Genomic DNA, 27,750 nt, shown 5'->3' on the forward strand with positions numbered 1-27,750 from the left:
CAACAAATTATTTTTCGCATATTATATTATATTGCATAATAGACTATTACTGTTACAGAAGTTCACTAGGCGAAGATCTCTTAATATTTTTGCACAAATACATTTTTTCACCACTTATGTTCAAGCATTTCTTATAGGCTACTAACTCTAAGACATATATATTATTATTATAATCAGTATTTTTTTACTAACTACATTCCACGTTATTATATTAATTGTTATTAGGATTTAATTAAACTTTTTTAAAATGCTCATAACATTCATTAAGTTTCTTATATTACAGATGTGGGAGAGACTGTGCAGTTCTTAAAGTATTTTAAGATCTGTAGCTCCTACTGTCTGCCCCCATGTTAGTGGTCCTCTTAAACCGTATTTATTGCGTTCTTTTCTTAATTTATTGTGGGCTGTTAATTACCCGAATATGGTTTGTTTTTATACACTCATGGTCCACTCCTTTAGAGTATTGATTTTGTAATGATGATTGTGTAGGATGTTTCCAAAAATGTTTGTTGCTGCATCTAAAATTAGATAAAAGGTCATTGTTCTGACTTCTTTGATCCATATCCCAAAAGATACTACCCATTTATGAAGTACTTAGTCTCAAGCTCATAATTCAGCTGAGTATTGGAGTCCATGAAATATCCTGGTGTTAAAAGATTTGCCATGACAGCATTTATTCAATTGTTTCTTTATTTTTTTGCCATTTTTGTGAAATTTTATTTTGAAGCAAATTTCAGCATCTCCACAAATACGTGAACTAAAATGAATAAAAAATGTAATTAACAAAGACGTGAGAAGGTTTAATGACCAAGTGGGCAACTGTCCCAGAGTGCAAGACCACCAGGGGCCTCCAGAGTCCCATAATATGAAAGCATCAGATCAACTCACATTTCAACAGAAAAAATGTGGGCCTTTTTAATAACATGATATCACTTATCTATCAAAAGAATGTCGATCATGATTTTGGCTGGTTTTGTTGTTTTAAAAATGAATTGAGCTAAACCAGACTCATGTTACAGTTCAGAAATACTGCAAAAATTCAAAATTGGAGCTTTCATTCATCCCAACGTTCATCACACTACTCAACAAACAAACATCTGGATTCGGCATCTAAATAACCTTTGCACTTTGTCTGGCACATTTTAAACTATTTGATTCTTTCTAGATTTTAAAGTTTTTGTTCTTCATCTTTTAAGCGTTATATCCTTTAGTGTTTTATCATTTTAAGTGTTTAGTAGGGCAGGTGCCATATTTCACTCACTTTTAATCTGCTTTATTATTCTGGGTCTTACATGTTAAATCCTTGTGTACTGTTCCTTGTTGTTTGTTGCACAATGTTCTGTTCTTCGGCTGCTGCAGCTTTTTGGCTCAAAACCTTTAACCCCCCCCTGGTGACAATAAAGTTTATTTGACTTGAAGTGGCCCCTGCCATCGTGTCAACTCGGGCCCTAGCAGTGCAGCAACACACACTGGTGGAGAAGAGCCATTTTCATGACAATCCAGTCATAATGAGACCATATGATGACTGAGTCATTAAATTAGTGTTTAGAAAAAGAAAAAAAATTGCACGGGGGGCCTTGCACAATTATGACCGCGGATGACCTATCCGAGTTGCCGTAGTAATGCAAGACTGTGGCACTCCTCCTCAATGAGCGTTGGAAAGATGGCGACGGCATACGCACCAGCGAGAGTCCGCTGTGCCGGCGGATAGAAAGTGCTCCAAAGAGACACTGATCCGCGTCTCTTGCAAACATTCCCCGGTGCAAAGTGTGCGCGAAGCCGCCCGGACATGGTTTAGTCCATGCACGGCTAGGAACGAGGAGCCGCCGCTTTGCAATGGAGCCTCCGGATCGAAACAAGCCCAGCAGGTATGCGAATCCACCCGAACACACACTCCACCATCAGGACCCCGCGCTTGCCAAATAGTGAGCCGAGCGTGACAGCGCAGTCGGCTCCGCGCATCCCTCACAAATCCACTTCCTGCCAAATAGCGACGCGCGTGCAGTTTGTGCATTTGCAACAGTGGAGTTGCAAACTTTTTTTTTTTTTTTTTGGGAAGCGACACTTTCTCACGCACTCCGCCGCGGCTACAGGCGCCTCGGCCGCGCCTCGCATTGCTCTCGAGAAAAAGGCGCAGAATGGCCGCCAAATGATAAGGTAACACTACGGACAACAATGAGCCGCCCGGGCACTGCAAACATGTCAGCAGGCAACAAGCTAGCTAGCATCTCCGGTTAGCCGCCGCTGCCGCTTGTCAGTTTATTGTTCACCGACAAGTTCACTGCGAGACACCGACGAGCCCCGGGGCGAGGGGAGTGTTGCATTGTGGGGTCGCGAGGTGGACCCGGAGGTGTGTTGTTGTGTGTTCGCGGTTGTCGGGTCATGCATTTCATCAATGGAGCGACGCACAAACTTCGCTAACTCCAGCTAGCATGTCGCTGCTGTGTTGTTGTTAATCCTCCAGCTCAACTCGGCGCTGCTGCCATACTCCTCTGCTGAATCATGATCTGTGCCCGGTGTCCCTGCTCGGTTGGTTCTTCACACACTTTGTGATGCATGTTATGTGGATTTTAATAACTCTTATGGCAATCTGTTGCAGAGTGGGACACATGTGCAGCAGCAGCAGATCTTTCTCTGTGGGTGTTTGTGTGCAGAAGCTGCTTGTACATGTCTGCCGTGTCACGGGGTGGAATGCACACAAAGAGACGCTCACTGAACGTTTTCCTCTTCTTCTGCACGTCTCTCTGCCGAAATGCTGCAGTGTTTGTCCCTGACCGCCGGCGACAGACCCTCAGGAATCCTGTGTTATGTCTCCCCCCCCTCCTCCTCCTCCTCCTTTTCCTCACTTGCAGTTGTTTGTCTGCAGGGCGAGTGACTTTCAGGGCATTTATCACGTCGGATCAGCTCTGTCATCTGAGATAATCCTGGTTCTGAGCAAATATCTTTGTTTTTTTCACCTCGGTCTGCTCTCTTCACTAATGATTCTGGCACCAGCCGGTTGTTATTCCCTTGCACCCTTGAGGCCTCAGTCCGAGGTACACACACACACACACAAACACAAGCTCGCATGATTGTGCAATGCTGGCCCATGTAATGTAATTGCAGCAAAGTGATGTTTTTGTCACATAAAGAAAAACCCTGAGACTTTAACCATGCTGTTACTGGAAGCATGACAGGGGTCACATGCTGGCTTTGATTTTTATGTTTTTTGTTTCACTTTCTTGAGCAGTAGGCAGCCAAAGTTTGGGGTGAAAGTAAACTATACAAAACTCATATATATATCTTGTTGCAGTTACAACATCTATAGATATTTGCACAATTGCAACTGAAAAAACAGACTTCAAACATGCAGAAACGAGTTATCTTTTGTTTTTTTCTAAGTGCATTGGCTTTCCTCCCACCTCATTTGGCCTCTGTGCCTAAATGTGAGCTAGTTCAAACTATTTTGAGAAAGAGGAGTTATGCGCTTGCCCGGGCAATCGAAGGCTATCGCTATCTCTTGCGAGCACAGAGGTCCTTTTGTCAACAGTGTCTCCTTTTCAAAGTCAGTCTGAAGACACTGTGGCTGATGAGCATTCCAGGGATTTCAGGATGTGGGCTGTGCACAGTGCATTGCTGCCTGGGGCCGCAGAGACGCTCATGGTTGTCCAGCTCATTAATGCCTGCATTTGCCAGGAGCACAGGCTGCAGAATACAGATGGACCGCCCTCTAGCATTTCCTATCTGCATCCTGTCTCTGCACACACCTGCTTCAGAGAACTGAATGCTGCGCTCACATTCTGTCACTCTAATCTGTTATTTCCTTCAAACAATAGAATCTTTGTAAGATATAAATCTCTGATACTTAATATTACGAAGTAGTACTGTGTCAGATAATATCTAGTAGAGAGGGAAGGGATAACTTGATCATTGTTGGTCTACAGAAGACCCTAAAGCGCTTGTAGCGACAAAGGTGTTGCTTACGGCTGTCCCCAGTTTCAGATTACATCTCGAAGGTGGAGCAGACTGCTGCCTGCGATGCATTTATGATACAATTTGGCATAAGGAGAAAAATGTGTCATCACACCATTAATCTCATGTTGCTGCCCACAGTACGCACGGTCTGCATTTAGATACATGTTAACCCCGGGACTTGCAGTTGTTAATGTCATAAGCCTATACTAGTGCAATAATGTGTCTCAGATGGAGGATTTTCCTGGATGTTGGGTAATGTGCGAGCACAGCAGTGTTTTTAGAAATGCATTCTGTATTTGCATAGTATCGTGCTCTATCCTGCAGGAGCAAACGCCTCTGTGGTGCTTGTAAAGTATGCTCTGCACGAGGGACTGGGAGGTCCACTCCTGGCAGTGTCATGCTGCTCCATAGGAGGGTGTGGTCAAGTATGTCGAGTTCATTGTGTCTGGATTGTGTAAGCCTATGGCAGAAACTCTGAACGCTGCACCAGCTCTGCCTGCATCAGACGTGCATATTACTGCACAAATCAACCACATTTTTCTCTGAAATTTGTGAACATGCGCACGCTCAGGCTTTTTACGTTCTCTTTGCCTCAGCAGTTAACCTTGGGCTGACATTACCAGGCAGCAGACACATCCTGTTTACAGTCTGTGTCAGGGGGAGGTAAATGAGGATCTTCATTTAGCCGACCAAGCACCAGTTATGCCAGCACAACCTATTTAATGGAAACGGTGCTCTTCGAAAACCCCCGGCCAACTTTTCCTCCTTTTTCCCCCCTCGCAAAAAAAAAATCCCCCTTTATTCTGGACATTGTAAGCAAGTGTGCTCACTTACCAGCTGTGTGCTATTCAACCGTGGGCCTCACGGGCCACGTGTCGCAGCTATACAATAGGGCGCCCCCTTCTCGTACAATGGTGTGGATGGTTGGTGTCAAAGGTCAGCCCCCCCCCCCCCCCGACTGTGGCAGCTCTTGGTATCATTGCTGAAAAAGAGTCCTGATTCTGTGCTGTTTATTATGCACTCAGTGTTTCTGCCCAGGGGCTCTTGCATTCCTCTGGCCTTTATTTGAGCCCCAGTGAGCCATCAGATGAGCCATTGAGAGCAGCCAGACACCATCTGCAGTGATAATTCACTAGTGGCAGTCAGGCAGGGACAGCTTGAGGACCATAGTGTGTCGATGGTTAACTGCAGGGGCACGGAGGCTAACTTCCTGCAAGTTAGTCCTGGAGGAAGAGCAAGGAAATCGGAAGAGGAATTTTGCACGGCCTTTAACTGCAGCGTCTCATAGCAACCAAACAAACTGACTGGCATTGATGGCGTCATAGGTTCCGTTTGTCATTCCTGAGCGATCTAGTCATGCAGTTCTCCATAAGGAAGAGTCTTTTTAAAAACTCTGCGCAACTCTCTCTCACACGCACTGACTATTTCGGTCCTCTGACACCACACACCCATGCACGCTTTGGAATGTTTACAAACGCGTGCACAGTCTGATCATATTTGCGATGGACGCAGTGGGAGGTAGATGGCATGCACTCTCTCTGCTCGCCTCACGCCGCTTCCTGTTACCTCTCTTGATATCCTCATTGCGTTTGCGCAGGGGATTTGTCTCTTTCCACCGTGCCAATGCCTTATATTGTAGCACTCACTGTGCCTTCTTGTGCCCGCATACTGAAAAGATCACTGTGGTGTGCTGCTCCTGCAGAACAAGCCCCTTCACTATTTCCTATACAATACACACATAAAGGCACCAGTGTTCTGCTGTGCAAGAGTTCTTCTGTAATTGCAAGACGTCAGGGCTAAAATGGGTGTGCTGCTGACGTTCCTCTCGCAGTGTGTTTGTTCGTTCATGAAGATTTTAGAGTGCATCAGGAATATTATTGCATGTAAAGTTGCAGGATTTGCAGGGTTTGCAGCAGGTGTCTGTCTGACTAAGTATGTTGTTGCTGCAGCTGCTCCCACTTGACCGTGTGTGTATGGAGACGGAGAGACAGAAGAAATGCATTAGATGTCTGGACTTTCTCTTTCTATGTGTGGCTCCTTGAAAAGCTTAGGCAAGTGATTTCCAGATTAACCACCCCCCCGTAACACTCACACATAGTCGCCCAGTGAAAGTGATACAGCTTTTCCCCTTTCAACTCCGTCTGCACGGACACTAACAGGCGCGTGTTGGGGAATGCCTTTCAGTCAGATGATCGATGGGGGACACATGGTGACCAGCATATGGAAGTCCCTTCTCCTTTCTTCCATTGTTTTTGTTGGTGGGGTCAGGCCTTCCAACCTTTCCCTCTAATCCTATTAAAAAACCCTCAGAAAGGCATTAAGGAATAAAGCTGTGACATTGTAATCCAGAAAAGCGTGCCGTCTGCATTCTTTATGTTTTCTTTTTTCCTTTCCTACCAAAAGGAACGGATCTAAGTGTTTTCTTTTCATGTAACATATTTTACTATATGGCTTTTCATAATTGGAAAAACCGTCAGAATGACGATAAGATTTACTATAATCACTTGAAAGTTATGTTGTTTTGACGGGCTCTGCTTTTGCTTACAGTCTAACACGTTCTACACACTTTGGGTGAGTGCCTGACTTGGGCAGTATGGTTGAGGACTTAGCAGACAGAGTTGATGAGGGTTACTATTTCTCCTCTCCAGTTGAGCCGTCATGTTTACCTAGACTGAGAGGGGGGTGCCCACAGCTTATTATCCCGCGTCTGGACGGCTGTGGTCATGCACATAGCATTTCTGCTGTACGTTTTGGGAGGCAGCCAGTCAGACTCCAAAGGACAGACAGCTCGTCAGTGTGTTGTATGTTGCAGCAGACGTTCGGTCTAGTTGCAGTTTGGCAACTTGTTTGCTTAGATGTTACGGGAGGTTTGCTCCACAGTCTGTTTTGGGTACAAACAACCGAGCATTGTTTAACCTTGTACACACGTAATGAGTGTTGTTGTATGATATGACTGAAACTTTCTTTGGCTTGGTTAACATCACTTCCTGGTAACAGTGATTATTGTATATAGAGATAGTTTGTTTTGTCGGTGTTTGCCTGAATGTCATTTAACGTTGACAGGCAGTCCAAGCCAGTGCAAGATGCATCCCAAAAAAACTCTGAGATGGATGAATTCCAGGACTCTCCTAGTGAGGAAGAGGAAGCTATGTATGGCACATCACCTCCTCGTACCCCCCGTCAGATGAAACGCATGTCTGGCAAACATCAGAGGAACAGCCAAGCAAAGACTTCTGGACGATCTCCCAACAAGGGTAAATTAAATTAATGACTTGGTTTCACTGAAATATCCATGCTTTAAACTAAGTTTTTACATGTATTGTGTTTTCTGTGTTCGCTTCAGTCGAAATTACCCCACCTGTTCTGAAAGAGGGTCCCAGGCCAGTGGAAGCCCCAGAGGAGCACAGCTACAAGCACGGCAAGAAGCAGAGGGCCACCCTTCGCTCCACAGAGAGAGACCACAAGAAGACATTTGAAGGCTCCTTCATGCTGGATCCACTCTCAAAGTCCAGCCCCTTCAGTGCCCTCAACATGGATCCAAGGAAGCATTACTTGAGCTTAGGCTGCAGCAGTGGCAAACTGCCAGTGTCTATGCCCCATATTGCCCGGACCCACCGACAGACCTCCAGGACTGACTGCCCTGCCGACCGCCTCAAGTTCTTTGAAACTCTGCGCCTGCTGCTAAAGCTCACGTCTATGTCCTCCAAGAGGAAGGAGAAGGAGCAGAGGGGTCTGGAGAACATGGCCTTCATGGGTCACAACAACGAGGTCATTTGGTTGGAGCTGCAGGCTTGGCATGCACGCCGCTCCACCGGTGATCAGGACCTATTTCTTTTTACTGCCCGCCAGGCCATCCCTGACATCATCAATGAGGTGCAGCACTTTAAGGTCAACTATGATAGCCTGAGAGGGGCCCAGTGGTCTGGGTCTCAAACAATCCAGGGGGACTGTCTCAGCAGTGGGGGGGAGACAGAGCCTGGTGTAGCAGAGACCAACCACTGTGGAGTAGATCCCTGGGGCTTTAGTGCATGTCCCTCGACTGCATTGAATGCAGCCGAGCCTCTGGGCTCTGGTGCTGATTGCAGGGAACACCTTCAGCGCCAGCGGCTGGCTTTTGAGCAGGTCAAGCGGGTGATGGAGTTGCTGGAGTCTCTGGAAGCTTTGTACCCCTCTTTGCAGGCCCTGCAGAGGGACTATGAAAAGTATGCAGCACGAGACTTCCAGGGCAGGGTGCAGGCGCTCTGTCTGTGGCTCAATATCACCCAGGACCTCAACCAGAAGCTGCGCGTAATGGCCACTGTGCTGGGCCTCCACGATCTATCCCGTATCGGGTGGCCTGTCTTTGAGATCCCTTCACCTCGCTGCTCCCGTGGTAATGAAGAAGAAGACAATGAGAGAGATGAGGAGAATGACTCCACAGCCACTTTTACAGCAGAGAGTGAAGGGGAGGACAGGGATGCTGAGGAGGAGGGGGAATTTGGACATGTAGCAGATGGAGAGTTGTCTCCCTCCCTGACTCCTAAATTTGCCCGCTTGTTGTCAGAAGACGAGTTTCTACCAACCGCTACTGTCGGAGGTGCAGAAGCAACAGTGGGAGGGGGAGTGTTCTGCCCCACAGCCATCTACAGACCGTTTGTGGATAAAGCTCTGAAACAGATGGGACTGCGTAAACTGATCCTCAGACTGCACAAATTGATGGACCGCTCTCTTCAGCGGTCCAGAGCGGCGCTGCTTCGCCACATGCCTGCACTCGAGGTGAGACTGCAATATCTGCTAGCTGCACACTCAGTGGTTACCTAAATATTATTGCCTTAAGCAGAACATAAATCAGCTTAACAGAGGTCCAAAATGCACTAGTTGGAATACTTTGAATGTTACAAATAATATCAGCATAACCATTTAAATGAGGTCAGTCTTTGAAAAATAAACATATCATAAACTTTCTCAGTCTTTAGGTGCTGCCTTACATTTTTTTTTAGGGTTTAAGTTAGGTGACTGTAAAGGAAAGTGCATAACAGGAAGCGTGACATCTTGGGTGATGGTCTCCTTTTGGTTCTTTCAAAGCTTTGATGTGTTTGGGGTCGTTATGAATCTGTATTAATCCCTTCTGATGAATGAGGCGGTCGTGGTGTAATCAATTCATCGCCAAAGTCGGCAAATCATCCCCAATTTAAAAATTTCCCAAAGTCACCTTCTTGATAAATCACTTTCTCTCCTGTATTACACCCTTTTGTTACTGCCATAAATATCAAGCCTGGATTTATCAGTACATTTATTCTGGGATTTTTTTAAATTTATTATCCCACCTCAAGCAGCTTGTCCTCTGAGAACACTACAAGACAGCCTTAAAAAAGTACTTCTGCTGATCTGAGTCTAGCATTTATTGGTATTATTATTATTATTATTATTATGTTAAATAATTTAACTAAGATTGAGGTTTTGATCTTAATGATGATGTGGTCACTTAGAGTGGTCCATCGTTCTATGGATTCAACTGATCCAGTTTCTGCAGAGTGTTTGAGTTCCATGCACTGCCCCATTAGGAAACCTTAAGTCTGGCAACGTCCCACTTTGCTTAGGATAATAATATGACATTCACTTAGTTCTGATGCCATATGTCCCACTATCACTATGCTACTAGTATGCCACAATGTTCTGGAAACCTGAGGCTCAGCCTTATTTATGACAAATGAACACTGGCTGTAAGCTGAGTTACTTGAATGAGACTTTGACGAGAAGATCAAACCCACCCGAGTGTCATCTGAGCTCATGCCTTAATGGAAGGGATGCAACTCAAGGAAACCTGATCCCTTTTGTACTGAGGAAGGGTGTGTGTGGGTGTGTGCACGTACGTGTGTCCTGCCTCAGTGAAAAAGTTATAAAGAAGGTGCAGTTAAGAGGAAATTATTGTTTTAGAATCTATTATGATGGAGCCAAGGTTTTGAAAATGAGCTTTGATAAGGGATTGGATCCGGATATGGACGTTCAGACAGACTCTTTCCTCCTCTTGCAAACAGGGACTGTGAACACTCGTATGAAGGAAAAAGGAGGAGGCACTAGTTCTACCTCTATATCATTGACCAGATCCAAAGCTTTATATCTGGTAAATGTTATAGAGCCCAGAAAAATATACATTTACTTTGCTGATCCCTGTCTGAGACAGTGCAGCCATGATGGATCAAGCCCTGAAAACCGAGTATAAATTAGATTTATTAAATGGCGAGACCAACTTTGAATTTATTCTAAAGCCCAAATGTTGACTCTGATAATGTAACCACATTGAAACCTGCTGAATTAACCCACCTCGACCTATGTTCCTCCGGCAGTTTGCAGAATTCCCAGACCCCATGCTATACAGCGACTACCTGCCTGAGCTGTCACGCCACATGTCCTGCAGTGGTGCTGCTCACCCGGAGCTCCGAGCAGACCAGGTGTCCTGGGAGGATTTGCTGGACATGGACCTCCCGTCTTTCCGGCCTGCGTTCCTTGTGCTGTGCAGAGTTCTCCTCAACGTCATTCACGAATGCCTTAAACTGCGACTTGAACAGAGACCTGCTGGAGAGCCTTCACTGCTCAGTATCAAACAGGCAAGCGGCTGCTGAGACACTTCCTTTAGGGTCTATAGTTGTTTTGAGTCACACTTCTCTCCGATGCTTTTTACTTCTAACAATTCATGCTTTCTTATTTTTCTCATATGAAGATAAATGATCAGTCATCTGGCACAAATAGGCTATATGAATACTTTCTATATTGACACTAATTGACTGACAATAAATATTGTTAAGTCTTTTAGAAGCTGTGAATCTCCTCTGTATTTATTATCATATGATTCTAGCTTATTCAATTTTGTCTTAAAGACGAAATATTGAGTTAAATACTGTTACAATTTCACAGAATTATCCTTAAAGACTGATATGCTTGTTGGTTGTCATTTAAGTGCTAAAGTCTGTGTTTTATGTGTTATTTGTGCTGTGCAGTTGGTGCGTGAGTGTAAGGAGGTTCTTAAAGGTGGTCTCCTGATGAAGCAGTATTATCAGTTCATGCTGCGCGGTGTGGTCGCCGATGCTCAGGGCTTACAGACCAATGCCAATATTGATGAGTTTGAAGAAGACCTTCACAAGATGCTAATGGTAAGAGTCCCAATCCTCTTCCCTCCTCTACATGCCGCTGGCCTTAAAAGATCTGTAACCGTCGTAGAGAAACACTTGTGAATGCATTATTAAAATGGAACATCTGTCCCTGTTTATGTAGGTTTACTTCGACTACATGCACAGCTGGATCCAGATGTTGCAGCAGCTCCCTCAGGCCTCTCACAGCTTAAAGAACCTGTTGGAGGAGGAGTGGAACTTCACCAAGGTCATCACTCCCTATATCCGCGGAGGGGAGGCCCAGTCTGGGAAGTTATTCTGGTGAGTGGACCCCCACATTCCTGTTAAAGACATCTTACTTACTTGCAAATCACAGCGATACAACACCGTTTATAGCTTAAAACCTATTTAGTCATTTATATCAGCTGAAGGACTGTTCCTTTCTTGGCAGTGACATCGCTGGGATGTTGCTAAAATCCACCGGGGAGTTCCTCGATGCAGGTCTGCAGAAAAGTGGTAATGAATTCTGGGAAAATGCAGATGACAGCACGGCCTCAGATGAAATCAGGTGAGGGCAATAGATGGAGATTAGATTTCTTTCTGCTCAGTCAGTATCACAATTTTTTTGCCAAGGGGATAACTTTTAAACTTGGATTGTTTTGATTTTTCCAGGCGGTCGGTTATTGAGACTAGTCGATCACTTAAAGAGCTGTTTCACGAGGCCAGGGAGCGAGCGTCCAAGGCTCTAGGCTTTGCCAAAATGCTTCGCAAGGTGAGAGACAACAGAAAGGAATTTTTCACTCCCTTGAAACAGCAAGCCACAACAACATAGGACTTGGCAATTTATCAATGACCCTGTTTCTCCCTGCTCACTGAAGAACTGGGACTGTTTGTTCTGACAAACCACTTTGTCTGCTTCCCTCTCCACAGGACTTGGAAGTCGCAGCCGATTTCAGTATCACCAACGGGGTGCGTTGTCTCCTCGAGGCGCTGAAGAAGAGGAACTATGTCAAGGTGTGTTTGCTTTTTGGGTAATTTTGTACATTTGTGTTCTTTCTTTTCTGTCCTCGGGTCGTTTGTGTTTTATTTAACCTCCTTCTATTATGTCCAGGTTCAGATTCCAGGTTTGGAAGAGCTGCAGGTTTTTGTCCCCTGTGGCTTGATGGATCAGCGGCCACTCATCCTGCAGCTTCTCAACGCCGCTGCCGGTAAAGACTGCTCCAAGGAGCCGGAGGAGATCGCTGATGATGAGGCCTACCTCCTCATGAGTAAACACAGAACTGGGGACTCCATTGCCGATTGTGACTGGGCTCAGTGGGACGGAGAGTTGCTGAAAGTGGTCCCCCAGATTGAAACAGTTGACACTTTAAGTGCCATGAAGGTTTGTGTGTGTGTGCGCTTGTATGTGTGATTTTGTTGGTATGTTTTTGTCTGATTAAATACAAGCATCCCACTCCTCTCAGGTGGAGAATATGCTCTTGATAGTAATGCAGTCTGCTCACCTGGTGGCCCAGCGAAAGGCCTTCCAGCAGTCCATGGAGGATGTGCTCACTCTTAGTCGGGAGCAGACATCGAGCCAGCCTCTTATTGCCAGTGCTCTGGAGGAGCTCAAGGTACTTGCCCAACCACAAGCGATGATTTCGAACCAGTTAAAACTCTGGTTTATGTTGTTGTCGAGACTGGTGCATATTTGTGTCCTACTTTCAAATCTGTTTTTCCCCCATACCTGCTCAGTTACTCTAAATTTCCACTCTATTAACATCAAATGGTAAAAAAAAAGCCCACAGCCACAATTGGGCCAGATTTTAGAGATCCTACTCAAAAAGGATGGTGTCTAAACTTTGAACATCTATCACAACTCTGTATTGCGAGTATCAATACCACATGCTATTTCTCATTTCGATTTTGAGAGTTTCAACAAAACCTTTTTTTTATTACCAAATAATAAGTCAATCTAATCTTTGCTCTTTGCACTCTCTCCTATCTCCCCCCCCAACCCCCCCCTCTCTGTCCGGCCACAGGATGAGGCACTACAGCTATGCATTAAGATCAACACTGCCATTGACCGAGTGGAGTACATGTTCACCACAGAGTTTGAGGCAGAGGTGGAGGAGTCTGAGTCAGCCACTCTGCATCAGTACTACAGGGAGGCAATGATACAGGGCTACAATTTTGCCTTTGAGGTAAGAGCCTGTATGCTTTTAGAGACCTGGAATGTAAGATACTGTAAGACATTTTTACAGACGAGTGTGCAATAGATTCTAAACGCCTCATTTACCCCTTTGAAGTAGATCTGTCCTGGTCAGGGCTTGTGGCACAAGAGAAACATTTTCATTACATTAGGATCATGTACTCTTTGTGGTATCTGTGTGATTATGGGTAATGTTGTACATAGGGCAAAGAAGTTGCATCAACACCGAATTAATTGCAAAGTCCTTAGATGAGAGGAAGCTGCAGGAGTTATCCTCAATATTTTACCTGTTTTCCTATTTTTTTGTTATTTACAGTACCACAAGGAAGTGGTGCGCCTGATGTCAGGGGAATTCAGGCAGAGGATCGGGGAGCGCTATATAGCTTTTGCCCGTAAATGGATGACCTATGTCCTGACCAAATGCGAGAGCGGCCGGGGCACCAAGCCCAGGTAAGGCCTTACATTCTACTCAGCTAAGCACTACAGTTAGTGAGGCACGTTATAATTTCAGTATGATGCACAGGGATGCTTTTGCGGTTCAAGCCCTCTGGTTAGTCATTTACCTCACGGACCGGTAAACCTCCTAGTAGTTTTGGACAAGTAAGTCAACAAACTGTAGACTTTGAAAGAAACTATATAAAATATCTCTATAATAGTTAAAACGTTTTGTTTGTGTGATAAAAGCCTCCAGTACTTGAAAGCTCTGGGACTCACTAATCGACTGCCATGTTGCTCCTACAGGTGGGCGACTCAGGGTTTTGATTTTCTTCAGGCCATTGAACCTGCCTTCATATCAGCGTTACCCGAGGATGACTTCCTGGTAAAATGTCCCGTTTTCTTCTATTTAGTCTATAAATGCACACAGGTATAGTGTGCACCTGATTTGTTTATTATCTATTGACTGTGGATTCATCTTTTTCTCTGCAGAATCTACAAGCTTTGATGAATGAATGTATTGGACATGTGATTGGAAAACCTCACAGCCCGGTCACGGGACTGTACATTGGTAAGCCGGTCCTCTGTAGTGTGAACTGTGTGTGACTTCTACATCCGGAGGTTAGCATGTATTTCTGTGTTTACATTCTGTCGTGGGTTTATAAAATGGTTGTCAGGGGGACAGGCTGTTACACAAAACAGACACAACAGCTATGAAATAATAATAAAAAACCGTTTCCCAAAGAATAGAAAACAGTTATTTGAAGTTTGAGTTATAACTAAACTTAAAATCATATTTAGAAAGAATATTATTTTTCAGAAATATCTCTTGACAAGACTAATGGTCACATTTTGACTTAAGGGTCCTTCATGCTCCCTTAACGTACGAAAAGAGGTTCCAGGCTGTGTGTCCCTGTGGTCAAGCAGCATGCTAACATCATATACAGTAGCTGTCTGTTGTCGCAAAGTCTCTCACAATTATTCAAACGTCTTCCTTTCTTCCCAATTGCTACTACTGGTAATGCTCCGTCTCGCCCGTATCTGTACGGTTTCAGAATACACAAATACGGACAAAATGAGAGGGCTCCATCAGTTTCATTATACAGATCTAAAGTGGAATAATTGAGCCATTAGATACAGTCACCCTCAAAATATAAAAGCAACAAAAGACATTTTCCTTTTTGCGTTAAATATATATATTAAATATATTTCCCCCTTCCTGCCTTGTTCCCTTTTACTCGCGTGAAGCATTTAACATCTGTCAGTTTTAAGAAGTGCTCCGTGAGTAACGTCGCCTGCTGATAGCAAGCGAACCGTCTGTAGCCACGAGGTTCAGTCCATCAATGTACAGTCTGTTCCAGGTTTGCTTTGGTAGGTGGCTTGACTAAATTAAGCAATGGCTGTTTTTTCTTCTTCTTCAGCTCCCAGGAATAGTCCTCGTCCCGTCAAAGTACCTCGTTGCCATAGCGACCCACCAAACCCCAATCTGTTCATCCCTAATGCTGAAGGGTTCAGGTAAGTGACGACAGCTTCTTATAACACCGCGTTTTACTTTTAATACTCTTTCCTGCATGGCTGATTGTGCACCATTTCCTTGCTGTAGTTGTTAAGCTTGTGTGTCATGTGAGCCTCTTTGTGTGTCTGTGTTTGTCAAATGTTTTTTTATTGATTGATTGAGTGAGTGAGAGCGAGCGAGTGTGTGTGTGTTTGTGTGCGTCTGTCAATCCTTCAACCAGCCACCCAGTCACATGCACAAACATTTGTAAGCACATCCCACACAAGCCACCTCACCTCCCCAGGCGGCGCTCCTCAGTTTGTCCTTCTCACCACACAGCTCTCGAAGTCTTCCCTGCGATCTCCGGAACCAGCTGTTCCCCAACGGCCCCCGCCCGGTCCCTCAGTGCCCGGGGGAACACAGCCACATCAAAGCAGCAGGCAGCACCCCCAGTGACGTCAGGTAGCCTCGCCCCCAAGTCACCCGGTGGAAACTGTTGTCAAATCACAGCCCCTGATACAAAACAACCCCCACCACTAATGTTTCCTTTAAAAAGGAAAATATGCTTCATTTTATGATTTTATTAAAACAACATTTCTGAGGATCATTCAACTTTTTTTTGTAATAAGCATGAGCCAAAAAGCATTTTACCTTATTTTCAAACCTTTGATGTCGGTTTAACTTTGAACTTTGCACCCAAAAAGATGGGAAGAATGAAACACGGTCCTTATGCTAGCTCTTGGAACAGATGGATGTATATGTTAACGTACATGATTTGTAGCTTTAATTTATGTTTCACTGGCAGATTATGGATTTCCTTCTTTTAGCCTCCTGATTGCATCTAAACAAATATTATAAATTTGGATATTGAGACAGATATTGGATTAACTTCTATTTCCACAAAGTCACTCTGCCATTTGAAACTGAGCATTTCCAGGCTCCTGTGCAACATGATAAGTATCAATCCTGCATCAGTCTTAAGTAGTTTTAGAGGACTTTAAATTGTATAATTCCAATGGGCATTGCCCTTAACACTCTTCTTGAAGAATTAAAATGCACTGATGCTGCAATTACAGCATGGTTATTCAGATATGATTGTTAAACCCTATAGTATAAAGTTGAAAAGATCCACTGAAAGATGCATCTAAATAACAGCATGGAACTGATGTTGGATACAGAAGACTTAAAAATGTCAGAGTAACCTCAAAATTTACCTGGAATACCCTTTTGAAATTTCAAAATGTCACCAAATCATGAAAAGGTCTCCACGCTCTTCTTATTACAGGTCAAGTGAATTTGTTGTGCATGGTGTGAAAATGGTGGGGTGGGGGGTGGGAAACCACAACCTCATTGAACAAGTGGCCTGTGACATTCTGCTTCTTAGTGCTTTTAACATCAGCCTTGCTTTAATTCTGATGATTCACTGAACATTAGATTTTCTGGCGCGTTTTGTGTTTGCTTTTTTCAATCAGACCATGCACTCAAGGGATGTCACCTTCAAACGTGAACGTCTCTGATGCATGCTCAACTGTGGGTGCAAGCTAAATCTTTGTCTTGCTTGAAAGGACAGATCTGTTGTCTTTAAACCTCAAATCTGCCTTTTCTGAACATCATTTATTTCATGGTCGATTGTTTGGATAATGTATTAATGTATAATTTACAATATATGTCATTTTAATTTGAAACACTTAAGTCTGTGAACATTTTCCCCAAATGCATCTCAAGGTTAAGAATCTAAATCTTTTCAGATAGAGGGTCTCATTAAATTAAGCTGCTTTTTGTGCATGACATTTTATAAAGAGCATAAAAATAAAGTGCAGTCCTGGCAGAGGAGATTTAACTCATTGCTGATCTTTAACATGGCCATTAACAGAGAAACCCTCAGAGTGGCACATATCCTCTAAATCAGACGTTTCTGTTCAAACCACAGAGTTGCATCAGTTTCTTTCGTGTTTACAGGGGATCCAGTTACCACGAGAATGACCGTCTGTCGTCAGTTGCAGCAGAGTTGCATTTCAAATCTCTGAGCCGCCACTCCAGCCCCACAGAGGACAGAGAAGGTGGGTGCACTCAATGAATCAGCATGGTTTGATTCCCGTTGTGAATGTTCCTCTGCCTGAAGAGGTGAACAGCTCCCATGATTTTTCTCCCACCAGAACCCTCATATCCGAAGGGAGATCCCAACAGCGCCGCTCGCCGAAGCTGGGAGCTCCGCACCTTCATCAACCAGTCCAAAGGTAGTGATCAGCATGTTAAGAGAAGTTCACACTTTTAGCAGTCGTCTGACTCACTTATCATTCTCTCTCCCGTCTTAGACACAGCCGCACGACAAAGCCCCATGGAGGCAGTGCGTCGCTCCATTCGCAAGTTCGAAGATAAGCGCTACGCCGTGATGAAGCAGCGCAACATAATCGGCCAGGTGTGTCACACGCCCAAGTCCTACGACAACGTCATGCACGTCGGGCTCAGGAAGGTGACCTTCAAGTGGCAGAGGGGCAACAAGATAGGTACGACCAGCTCGTGACTGCATGTTCTGTAATGTGGGTGATTTAACTCCCACTGATGACGTGATCATGTGTGTGCCAACAGGTGAGGGCCAGTATGGGAAGGTGTACACTTGCATCAATGTTGACACTGGAGAACTAATGGCCATGAAGGAGGTATGTACTCCAGCAAGATCAGCTCAGTGGTTTTCAAAATAAAGTAAATATATGTAATAATAAATATATACATGTGTGTATTCATTTTTCAACCAGATCCGGTTCCAGCCCAATGATCACAAAACTATCAAGGAGACTGCAGATGAGCTGAAAATATTTGAGGGCATTAAACATCCAAACCTTGTGCGATACTTTGGGGTTGAGCTCCACCGGGTAAGAGACGTGTGTTAATGTCAGTTCATGCCTCGCATGGTCCACACCGAGGCAGTTTGTATAAATGTTTCACGTTCCCCCACAGGAGGAGATGTACATCTTCATGGAGTACTGTGACGAGGGCACCCTGGAGGAGGTGTCCAGACTGGGGCTGCAGGAACACGTCATCAGGCTCTACAGTAAACAGATCACTACAGCCATCAACGTCCTGCATGAACACGGCATCGTCCACCGTGATATCAAGGGTCAGTGTCGCATTTTTTCTTATCAGGGGTGCAGAATATTCTCAATGGATTTAATTTCCCTAGTGATTGGTTTAATGTGTTCTTTTTATATCAGGAGCCAACATCTTCCTGACGTCGTCTGGTCTCATTAAGCTGGGTGACTTTGGCTGCTCAGTGAAGTTGAGGAACAACACTCACACTATGCCTGGGGAGGTGAACAGCACCCTGGGAACTGCAGGTAAAATTACTTTTCTTTTTTTTGGTCTGTCCATTAGCAGGATTACTCCAAAACTCATGTACATGGATTTTGGGTTGGGACATGATCCAATGATTTCTTTTCACTTTCTTTGTCTTAGTAAGATTGGTCGTTAACTGACATTTTAGTATATTTCTAAAGAAATAAAACATTTATTGTTGCGAATAAAATCTGGCATATTTATAGTACTATCTATGGAAAAGTGATATATACAGTATATATATATATATTTTATATATTTATATATATATATATATATATATTTATGTATATCTATTGTGGAACCTGGTCTCAACAATAAAGTTGGCCTCATGGAGCTATGAACTCTCAGCTCCCCTCTAGTGGTCATAACCTACCAGCAGGGGTCACTGTGGTTTAATACTTTTATTTCCAACCATATAGAATATAATCCTTTTATTGTCATTCATGAATAGATGCTGTCTCACATGCTAAGTACTTTTTTTTATTTTGTATAATATTAAAACGTGAATCCTCATATACTGTTCTTTTTGTCAAAATGGTGAATTGAATACGTAGATCTTTTCATGCATAATGGTTCGTGTCATTATTATTCTACAAATGTCCTATAAAGATTCTGTCATATGCAGCATCAACATTGGTGCTTCTTAAGTTCCACTGTCTTTAAAGATTGGCTTTCTTTTCATCAGCTTACATGGCACCTGAAGTCATCACACGAGCAAAGGGTGAAGGTCATGGGCGAGCAGCCGACATCTGGAGTCTGGGCTGCGTCCTCATTGAGATGGTGACCGGAAAGGTAACGGGGGATAGAAAAGACTTCTGTGCTTTAGGAGGTTTTCAAACACAAGAGTTTCACTCAGGCTTACTTGTTGTTCTGCTGTCAGAGACAAGACAGATTATGTTCTTGTGGTAATTTGTCATCTAATTCTAGATTTATTGTTAAATTTAAAAAAGAGACCCTTGTAGAGGCATTTCTGTTTTAATTCAGTTGAGTAAAATTTCATGAAACTTATTTCTAAATGTATGCCACATATATAATGAACTTAGAGGCAGAAACAACCGGGAAGTGACTCATGCTCTTACTTTAATCCCGACCTGCAGAGACCCTGGCACGAGTACGAGCACAACTTCCAGATCATGTACAAAGTGGGCATGGGCCATAAACCCCCCATCCCGGAGAAGCTGAGCACAGAGGGGAAGGACTATCTCGGCCACTGTCTGGAGAGCGAACCCAAACGCCGCTGGACAGCCAGCATGCTGCTCGACCACCCGTTTGTCAAGGTAAGACACTTCGGTGACACCCGCTGTAACGCCGCCATGACTTAAACATCACATGAACCGAGTGACATTACAGCTGCTGCCCCTTGTCTGTTACAGGTTTGTACAGATGAAGAGTGACACCTGCTCCGTGGCCTTCAAGTTTACACATTAAAGCACTACTGTACATGCTGTCAGCAACAGAAAAAGGAACTGGACTTTCGGGAAGCGCAAGTAACGGCTAAAGGCACATGGAGCTAAACTGAGGAAGTAATATAAAATCATTTCAGAGGACGACTGGACCTATGGAATATAGGGTTGTTGTGTCTTTATGCACCCATGGACTGTGGGGGGCTGGGGGGGGAATGTACATACTGTAAGAATAGAATTGGCTTTAATTCTTGTATAAACAATATTGTAAAGTTAAAGTAATTATTACCACGTTTGTTGTTCTCACTGGTAAAGAGACCTCTGAAAAGGCATTGATGAATACCTTTTTTTTTTTTTTAAACAGATATGTGTGTGTGTGGGGGGGGTCAAATCTATGGCACTTTTAAACTGTTTACCTGAGGGGGCAGTTGAGATGAGGAGGGGGGGAATCATTTTTCAGTCGCCCGGTGAGGCAGAGGAGGACGGAAGGAAGAAATGAGCACCATCCAAATAGTCAGATTTAATTTATCAGTCGTCGTTCTGGCGAGGAGTGGGGGGGTCTAAGGAAGGATTTTATTTTATTACGTGTATTTTTTCTTTGCCTATTGCTGAGGAGTAAACGTCAAGTCGGATTAATGTTCAAGTCCACTGGTCACTGATGAAGACCTGTTCATGCGACTGGAGCGTAGCCGACAAAGAGGAGACACAGGGCCTGCTCTCCCTCCCTGCTGCTGAACACACAACTTCCACACAACCAAACATAAGACGACGACACACAACTTCTGGTCCTCTGCTGCTCTTAAAGTGTTTGCTATGTACAAACAATATTAATAAACCAATTTGTTTTTATAAGTGAAACGATTACTTTTCTTCACACATGACAATTTTACAAGGATGAGGTAAAAAAAAGTGAAACCATTATCCTGAAATGTTTTCATTGTTTGAGGGACACAGGCTGCATGGCACTGTTCAGTTTCAGGATCTTTCAACTTCAGCATAAAGAAAAACTGAAGCTTTGAAGGAAAAGATCCAGAAATAGAACAATTAAAATGTTATTTAAGTTGCTAACACAGGGTCTGTTACGTAATACAGTGCTTTTCATTGTTAATTCTTCAAGGTCAGAGCTTTTTCTGAATAAAACTAATTTTCAGAAAGTTCAGTAGCAAAACAAAAGAGTCCTTAAGCTTAAGGTTCCTACAAAAAAATAAAACGTGCAAAATACAGGAAACAAGAAAAGATTGCAAAAAAGGCTAAACTGAAAAAATGGGGGGAAAAAAAGAAAATTTCAAACAAAATTAAATTTAATGAATCCCACACAGTACACTTTTGCCCAGGAAATATTTTTTTAATTAAAATAAAAAAAAAAACTTAAATTACTAGGACTGCCATGCAGCACTGAGCGGGCCCGAGCACATACATTTTAAAGCGTTGCATGCATTCTGCCTGAAAAAAATAATGACCGAGGAAATATTGCCACATAGAGCTGTCAGGTCATGATACATCTGTGTATCGATTTTTGTGAAGATCGGTCAATGTGAATAGTTCTGGGGGTCATTCCTCCAGAATACGTACATTTTCACCACTTTCTAATTTTCTGCAAATCTTGGTAAGAATTTGAGCATGTTAAAGCCCTCAAAAATCCAATTCATTTGCCTGAGATATAACAATCCTTACAATTTCAATAGGGCCTCACTGTCTGTTAGTGCCTGTCAGTGCTCGGGCCCTCAATACTGGGAATTTACTAAATAGGACAGCTGATCCTCAGTGATATAGATTTGACATTTGGAAGTTCTAACTTGTGGCTTTATATTATAATATAGTTTTTAAGGATTTTTGGATCACTTGAAAGACCTTTCAAGGAAAGACTTTAGATACCCTGGTTATTTATCTAAAGATAAAATGCTGTAAAGAGTATTTGGACCATAATCCTTTCATTAACAACACTGTAATAAGACTTATTGAAGATGACCAACATATATTGAGTACTAAGTGGGAAACTTGGTGCTGATTGACATGAATTTATACTGACACACTTTACATCACCTCACTGTTACAGTTTTGCCTTTGAGCAGAGCAGTGATAATAATTCCCTGGTTGCTAAATTAATGAGTTGAACGGGTAGCAGGCCCAGAGGGTGGAGGAGCAATTAGGACCAGAACAGCCAGTTGATCCAGGTCCAGGGTCGGTGTGAAGGGCTGGTTATGGTGTCGGGGAAACTCCCTGTAATGTTGCTGACAGTCATTCTGCAGATGGATAAATGCAGAGACAAGTCAATAATACCATAGAAGTGTCAGGGAAGGAATGTCCACAGGCTGAAACCGAAACAAATAGTTTTCCTGTGTAAACACCAACACAGCTAGAGGTGAGAGATACCGGCGCACACAGATCTTTTAAACAGATAAATAAGCTGAGGGCCATTATTGACCTAGCATTAGGTCAATATATACCTTGGTAAGCTGTACATAACTGTAATACTACTTGAATATAGTTTGGAGCAGCTGACCATAAAAATAAATATATTTTTACCTGGATGTTAACATCCTAAAGCTTTCAGGCTGCAGTGGAGCAGAATAATAATAATATTATGTAACTGGAGGATTGATGAGGCTGAATAAAAATGCAATAGGTGAAAAACACATGTATCCTTTTAGTATCTGTTTTTATTGCACCATGATTTAATAAGACACATGACAATTTAGATAATTAGCCTTTAATATAAAACCTTGAGAATTTTATTCACTCAAAATGTTTGTTATTGGAGGATAACAACATAATATGTCCCTGCATTGTAGGCAATTCTCTTAGAGGCTTAGGTGATTTCAAACCAACAAAAACGACACAAAGGTTTCTTCCATTAGGCAGTTACTGAAATGTCCAGGTACCAGGAGAGGGCTGGAGGAACGGGACAGCGCATGTTGGTGACAGAGGATAATAAATCAACAAAGATATGAAATTATGTCTTCTTCACGGCTTTGTGATTTGCAATGTCAGAAACATCAACAACAAAGTGACATCATCAGGCCTGAATGAGCCGAGGCATTTCGGTTGAGGAACAACATCTTCGCAGTGAACAGCTGAGATGAACAGCTCACTGGGAACTGCAGGTGAGGAGCGTTTGAACACCACAATCAGGGGTCTCTGTAGCTTCAAGTCCAGTGTGACCTTGTGCAGTTTTACAGGTTTAATGAGCAAAGGTCAAAGGTCACAGGAGAGCCGCAGATATCTGGAGCTCTGCTGCTTCCTCTCTGAGATGCTAACTGGAGATATGAGCAGTGAGGGAGGGAGGAGACAAACGGAAGCACGTGCTCGCTTTACCTCTGTGTTTACTTTCAATACCAGATGCCTGGTACATTAGCTGCGTCTCCACGTGGAGAATCTATGTTATGTGCCAGTACATGTATTTATTAAAACCAGATCAAGGTGTCCCTTAGTCTGTGACTCTCCTCGTCTTTAGTCCTGATGTCAACACCTCTAATACACAGTATGTTATTCATCACTTGTTAATGTGCAAATACAAACACCAGCTTTTTAGTCGCCATTTTTAGTGAATGACAAGTGAAAGCCTTCAGTTTACTGGTGAGGAGCGGTTCTTGTTACTCAAGTGAGGTTAATTACAAATTAGAAACGGGCCTGATCTCCCTCACTACTGCTTCTAAACGCACACATTCTTGTACTTCTATCTTAGTGAAGACATTGATTGGCATAATTAGTTCCCTATTCCACTCCATTTTCTAACCCTTAAACCAAGTGTTAACCCTTTAACAGCCCTTTGAAAACGTGAGGTCCTGCCAAAGTGTCCTCACTCCATAAAGTCTCTGCTCGAAAGTACAAGTACACACACACAGACAGAGATAGCACAGCCATCCTTGTTAGAACACTGTATTCCATTCATTGTGGGTGTCCTAACCAAATCCTGATCCCTGACTTTAACCATGACCAACTCACGCTTCACCCTCACCCAACAACAATTCACATCTTCTCTCTAATCTAAACCAGGACCTCAGAAATGACGTTTTGCACAATTAGGACCAATAAGGACAAAAGGACACACTACAACTTCTTAAGATTAAGATTAAGATGCATTTATTAGTCCCAAACACATGCACAGACATGCAAAGGCACACTCATGCTGGTAGGGAAATTTAATCTCTTTTAAATTTTTGACCCATCTGGTGCAGGACACACAGAGCAGTGAGCGACCATGTACGGCACTCGGGGAGCAGATGTTGGGGGAGTCAGGTGCCTTGCTCAGGGGCACTAGACAGGGTAGGGAGACTCTTGGATTTTTGGACAGATCAATCCAGGTTTGTCTTGTGTTGTCTCTCCGTGGAGTTGAGCCAGAGACGAACCAGAGACCTTCTCTGCCCATAGTCCAAGTTTCTGCCGCTAGACCACCGCCTCTCTGGACCTCAAGGAACCAGTATTATTCTTTTTTTAAGTAGAATATGCTTTATTCAACCAGAAAAATGTCAATCAAAGAGTTAAATGCATTTTTAACCTTCTGATTTACAGGGAACCTAAAGGAAGCTGCTCACCTCAATCCACTATCATGATTATCCAAGTTGAGGTCAAGAGCATAAAAACAAGAGAACCCTGTTTGTATTTGTGCTTTTAAGCAAGTATGTACTTGCTGGACCAGCAAGCTGCTGTCAGGCTGGGGTTTTTACAGATTCTCGGAGTCGACTCAGCAAGAACTAGAGCCCCGGGGAGAGAGCGTTCATCAGTGGAGTTATTAAAAGAAAAACATCGCTGTGGCATCACTACAACTCTACGCCATTATCATTTTTCCAATATTTTCCACAGGCTGAAACCTACCCAAAACTTTTCTGGGTAATCCCACAGGTTCTGTAGACTCTGCGCCATCGTCCTTCTGTCCTCCTCCCATTTCCTCTTACAGAAAACCATCTCCATGAAGTACCACAACCAACCAATCACTGGAACATAAGCCAGCTCCTTCTTGGCCAACGCCTTTGAACTCCGGAAAATGTAGAAATTGAAATAGTAAAGAAAAGAAGAATAAAAAATGTCTGAAGGATTTTTCTTTCTCTTACCCTGAGCAGCAAAACAAACACAACAGCATCAGACAACTCGATACAGTGCCATTTATTATCAGACTAGAACTCTGGAAAAATGGGATGGGACATATTTAAGATTTCCTTTTACATATGAAGAACACAGAAAGAGATTGTCCGGATCAGACGTGTTCACGACAACAAGAAAATGTCTGGAACATTGAGATGAGGGGTGGGGTCATGGTAGAGCCTGCAGACGCAGGACGTGATGTCAGAAGTCTGGTTGAAAGAACATCTTATTTTGGACAGCGGCGGTGGCCCTTAATCCTTAAAGGTTCAGTGTGTTGAATTTAGTGACAACTAGTGTTGAAGTTGCATGTTGCAGCTGAAAACCCCTCACCTCACACTCTCCTTCCAAACACCAATAAATAACCTTTGGAAACCCCCAGTTGTCATTAACACTCAAAAAGTGTTTAGTTTGTCCAGTCTGGGCTACTGTGAAAAACATTAAGATACATTTATTTATCCCAAACACATGCACAGACATGCACAGGCACACTCATGCAATTGTAGGGAAATTTAACCTCTGCTTTTAACCCATCTGGTGCAGGACATACAGAGCAACAATTCATACAATTTAGATGAAGCATCACTCAGATTATTTTCTATAATTTCTTTGCCAATGGAACCCTTTCAACTAAACCGTACAGACTGACAACTTTTCAAGTTGAAATCTTTGTTGGTATCCATTAATGACACCTCTTCCTCATCCTGAGATATGTATTTCTTTGTTACATGTCACATTTTTGAATGTGTTATTTTTTAAGTCATCAACAAACCCCCTCCCTCGGACATTGTACTAGGGGGTTGGCAGGAAAAGTTCTGAAAAATGTCCAGATCAGTGACCCAGGCATTTGTGTTCTTAAATACAGCCCCTCTGGAAAATTGCAGGGAAATATCTGGGCGTCAGTGCAGGTCTGAAAGCGGCTCTAGTATCAGAGCCACAGAGGTAGAGTGCAGATCTGCAACAGGTTGACGATGAGGCCCGACGCAAGGAAAACGTAGAAAATGAACAGGTGGCACAAGAACATGGACTTCAGCAGCTGCAGGGGGCCAATCTTTCTGTGAACGTTGCACAGCTCTAAGCATTGGAACACAACAAGCCTTCTCATGTCACACGCCTCACTGCGACAACACACATCATAGGCTTGTAGCCCGATCAATTCATCCATTGGGCCTTTCATAGACATTTGCCAATTTGCACATATCAGACAAATTTTATTTTAAAGAATAAACAGTGCAGTGAAGATGTGTATATTGTTGCTGTTCATATTTGACTTAAAAACTGTGTTTGATTTCTTCTGTACTGTACATTTGGTTATAATCAAGTACTGTATTTATACAAACACACCCATATCGTAGGGTAAAAGCATGTTTCTTGCAGGGCATATTTTACACACAGGGTTAGTGTGTCATCATCAATCAGCACATACATCTGCTGAAGTTCTGTCAGAAAGAGTTCAGTGTCCGATCCCATTTAAAACCTGAAGTAGCACTATCACAAGAATGCAGCTGAAAGATGACAGGGATTATTTCGACACGCTGAGTCATATGTCAACTTCTTTCTGACAAACAGGGGGGAAAAAAAGATGTGACTCTCACCTCTATCAGAGCGTCCTCTCTCTCTTTCTCTCTCTCTCACACACACACTCACAGCCCTGATTACGCACAAGTACCAGAGTTCACTTGACTCTTCTCTGCATGTCAGCTCCTCTCTGCTCTTCTCATCTCTGTCGTGCTCTGTACAGGTGCTGCTGTTGATGCTGCTGCATGAGACCACGTTGACCAGTCACACTCAGGGAACTTCAGCCAAACACGCCCCAGAGCACCGAACCCACCTGAGACCAGGCCTGGAGCCGGGGATGGAGACGTCTGTGCCATTTCCTTCTTGAAACTGTGGACAGGAGTCGGCGGCGAAGATCGTCAACATCTGGGAGGCAGCAGGGGCCGATCTGTTGCCATGGTGACAGATGTGATGGGAAAAGATCATTGACTAGTGATCGGTCTCATCTGGATACAGGACATGTTTCACCTCAGGATGAATAATGCAGGGGATATATAAAAAAAATGTCCGAAGATGCATGCTGTCGTTTACTTACTCAGTGAGACCTCTAGTATTGTTCTTTCTCTTTGCGTTGCCCATATTTGGCCAAAGGAAGAAAGACGTACTTATCATTATATGTGCGTCTTACTTCCTTAAGACGCACATATAATGTTATCATTATTTAACATGTCACTTTGTTTTTTATTTTTGAAACCGAATATATGTGATGACGACATAATTATACAGTGGAATAACTCATCAGGGGTGCGCTGACAATCTTGGTGGGCAGCGCCACCTGCAGCCGGAAAATCGCATGTGCTTAAAATCTTTTTTTTCTAGGAACAGTTGATTAATAGGTGTTAATAATAAACGTAAATAAAGTAAAAATAAATGTGTGCAGCTGATGAACTGTAAAATCAAGTAATAATCAACCTCTGTTGACCTTTTTTTTATTCTATAGACCAATGTAGAATGTAAACTTTCATCTTTTTTTTAGATGATGCTACACTGGAAAAAAAAAACACTTAACATTTTATCTTGTGATTTCAAACATGATCCAGAAGTCTACATCTCAGAAAAGTTGCCTATGCCACCACTAGAGGGAGATACAGATGCACTGAACACAGCTGCCCCTTCAGATGAGGAAATACCACCACCACTTGCATGAACCATAAATAAGAGATTCATTTTATCGCGTGTGCTCACAACATTACATAACATGTTATGATGTGG

The 27,750-nt window shown here is 43.3% G+C and overlaps 2 protein-coding genes across 4 annotated transcripts; one reads left to right on the forward strand and one right to left on the reverse strand.

The window, feature by feature from the left end:
• The first annotated feature begins 1,643 nt into the window (after positions 1–1,643).
• map3k4 (mitogen-activated protein kinase kinase kinase 4) lies at positions 1,644–20,760 on the forward strand. Of its 3 annotated transcripts, none has more exons than XM_062401042.1 (27): positions 1,644–1,868; positions 7,018–7,208; positions 7,298–8,709; positions 10,281–10,541; positions 10,932–11,084; positions 11,206–11,363; positions 11,494–11,610; positions 11,715–11,814; positions 11,973–12,056; positions 12,154–12,423; positions 12,506–12,655; positions 13,064–13,225; positions 13,550–13,683; positions 13,975–14,053; positions 14,161–14,239; positions 15,090–15,183; positions 15,503–15,625; positions 17,123–17,223; positions 17,320–17,400; positions 17,479–17,670; positions 17,753–17,823; positions 17,920–18,036; positions 18,122–18,281; positions 18,376–18,498; positions 19,185–19,291; positions 19,597–19,776; positions 19,873–20,760. In XM_062401042.1, the coding sequence occupies exons 1-27, from the start codon at positions 1,837–1,839 to the stop codon at positions 19,891–19,893; spliced, it is 4,752 nt and encodes a 1,583-aa protein (XP_062257026.1). In that variant the 5' UTR covers positions 1,644–1,836; the 3' UTR covers positions 19,894–20,760. The 3 variants fall into 3 exon arrangements, with proteins under 3 accessions (XP_062257026.1, XP_062257029.1, XP_062257028.1); XM_062401044.1 differs by lacking the exon at positions 1,644–1,868 and adding an exon at positions 2,017–2,157; XM_062401045.1 differs by lacking the exon at positions 15,503–15,625 and having other exon boundaries at positions 1,645–1,868.
• A 1,192-nt stretch (positions 20,761–21,952) lies between these two features.
• On the reverse strand, positions 21,953–26,904 carry agpat4 (1-acylglycerol-3-phosphate O-acyltransferase 4 (lysophosphatidic acid acyltransferase, delta)). The gene is given in 6 exon segments (XM_062401544.1): positions 21,953–22,145; positions 22,915–23,000; positions 24,718–24,877; positions 25,917–26,055; positions 26,661–26,740; positions 26,813–26,904. Coding segments are annotated over 6 exon segments (750 nt in total).
• Between the last annotated feature and the right edge of the window lie 846 nt (positions 26,905–27,750).

This window comes from Platichthys flesus, chromosome 12 (assembly GCF_949316205.1).
Source record: "Platichthys flesus chromosome 12, fPlaFle2.1, whole genome shotgun sequence".
Classification (NCBI taxonomy): Eukaryota; Metazoa; Chordata; class Actinopteri; order Pleuronectiformes; family Pleuronectidae; genus Platichthys; species Platichthys flesus.

Bases quoted from the DNA above. Each gene is read 5' to 3' on its own strand.
- map3k4 (XM_062401042.1), top strand. From the start codon at position 1,837: ATGGAGCCTCCGGATCGAAACAAGCCCAGCAG. The intron at 11,364-11,493 runs GTGAGTGGACCC...CTTTCTTGGCAG, and splicing joins CAGTCTGGGAAGTTATTCTG to TGACATCGCTGGGATGTTGC. The intron at 12,057-12,153 runs GTGTGTTTGCTT...TATTATGTCCAG, and splicing joins AGAAGAGGAACTATGTCAAG to GTTCAGATTCCAGGTTTGGA.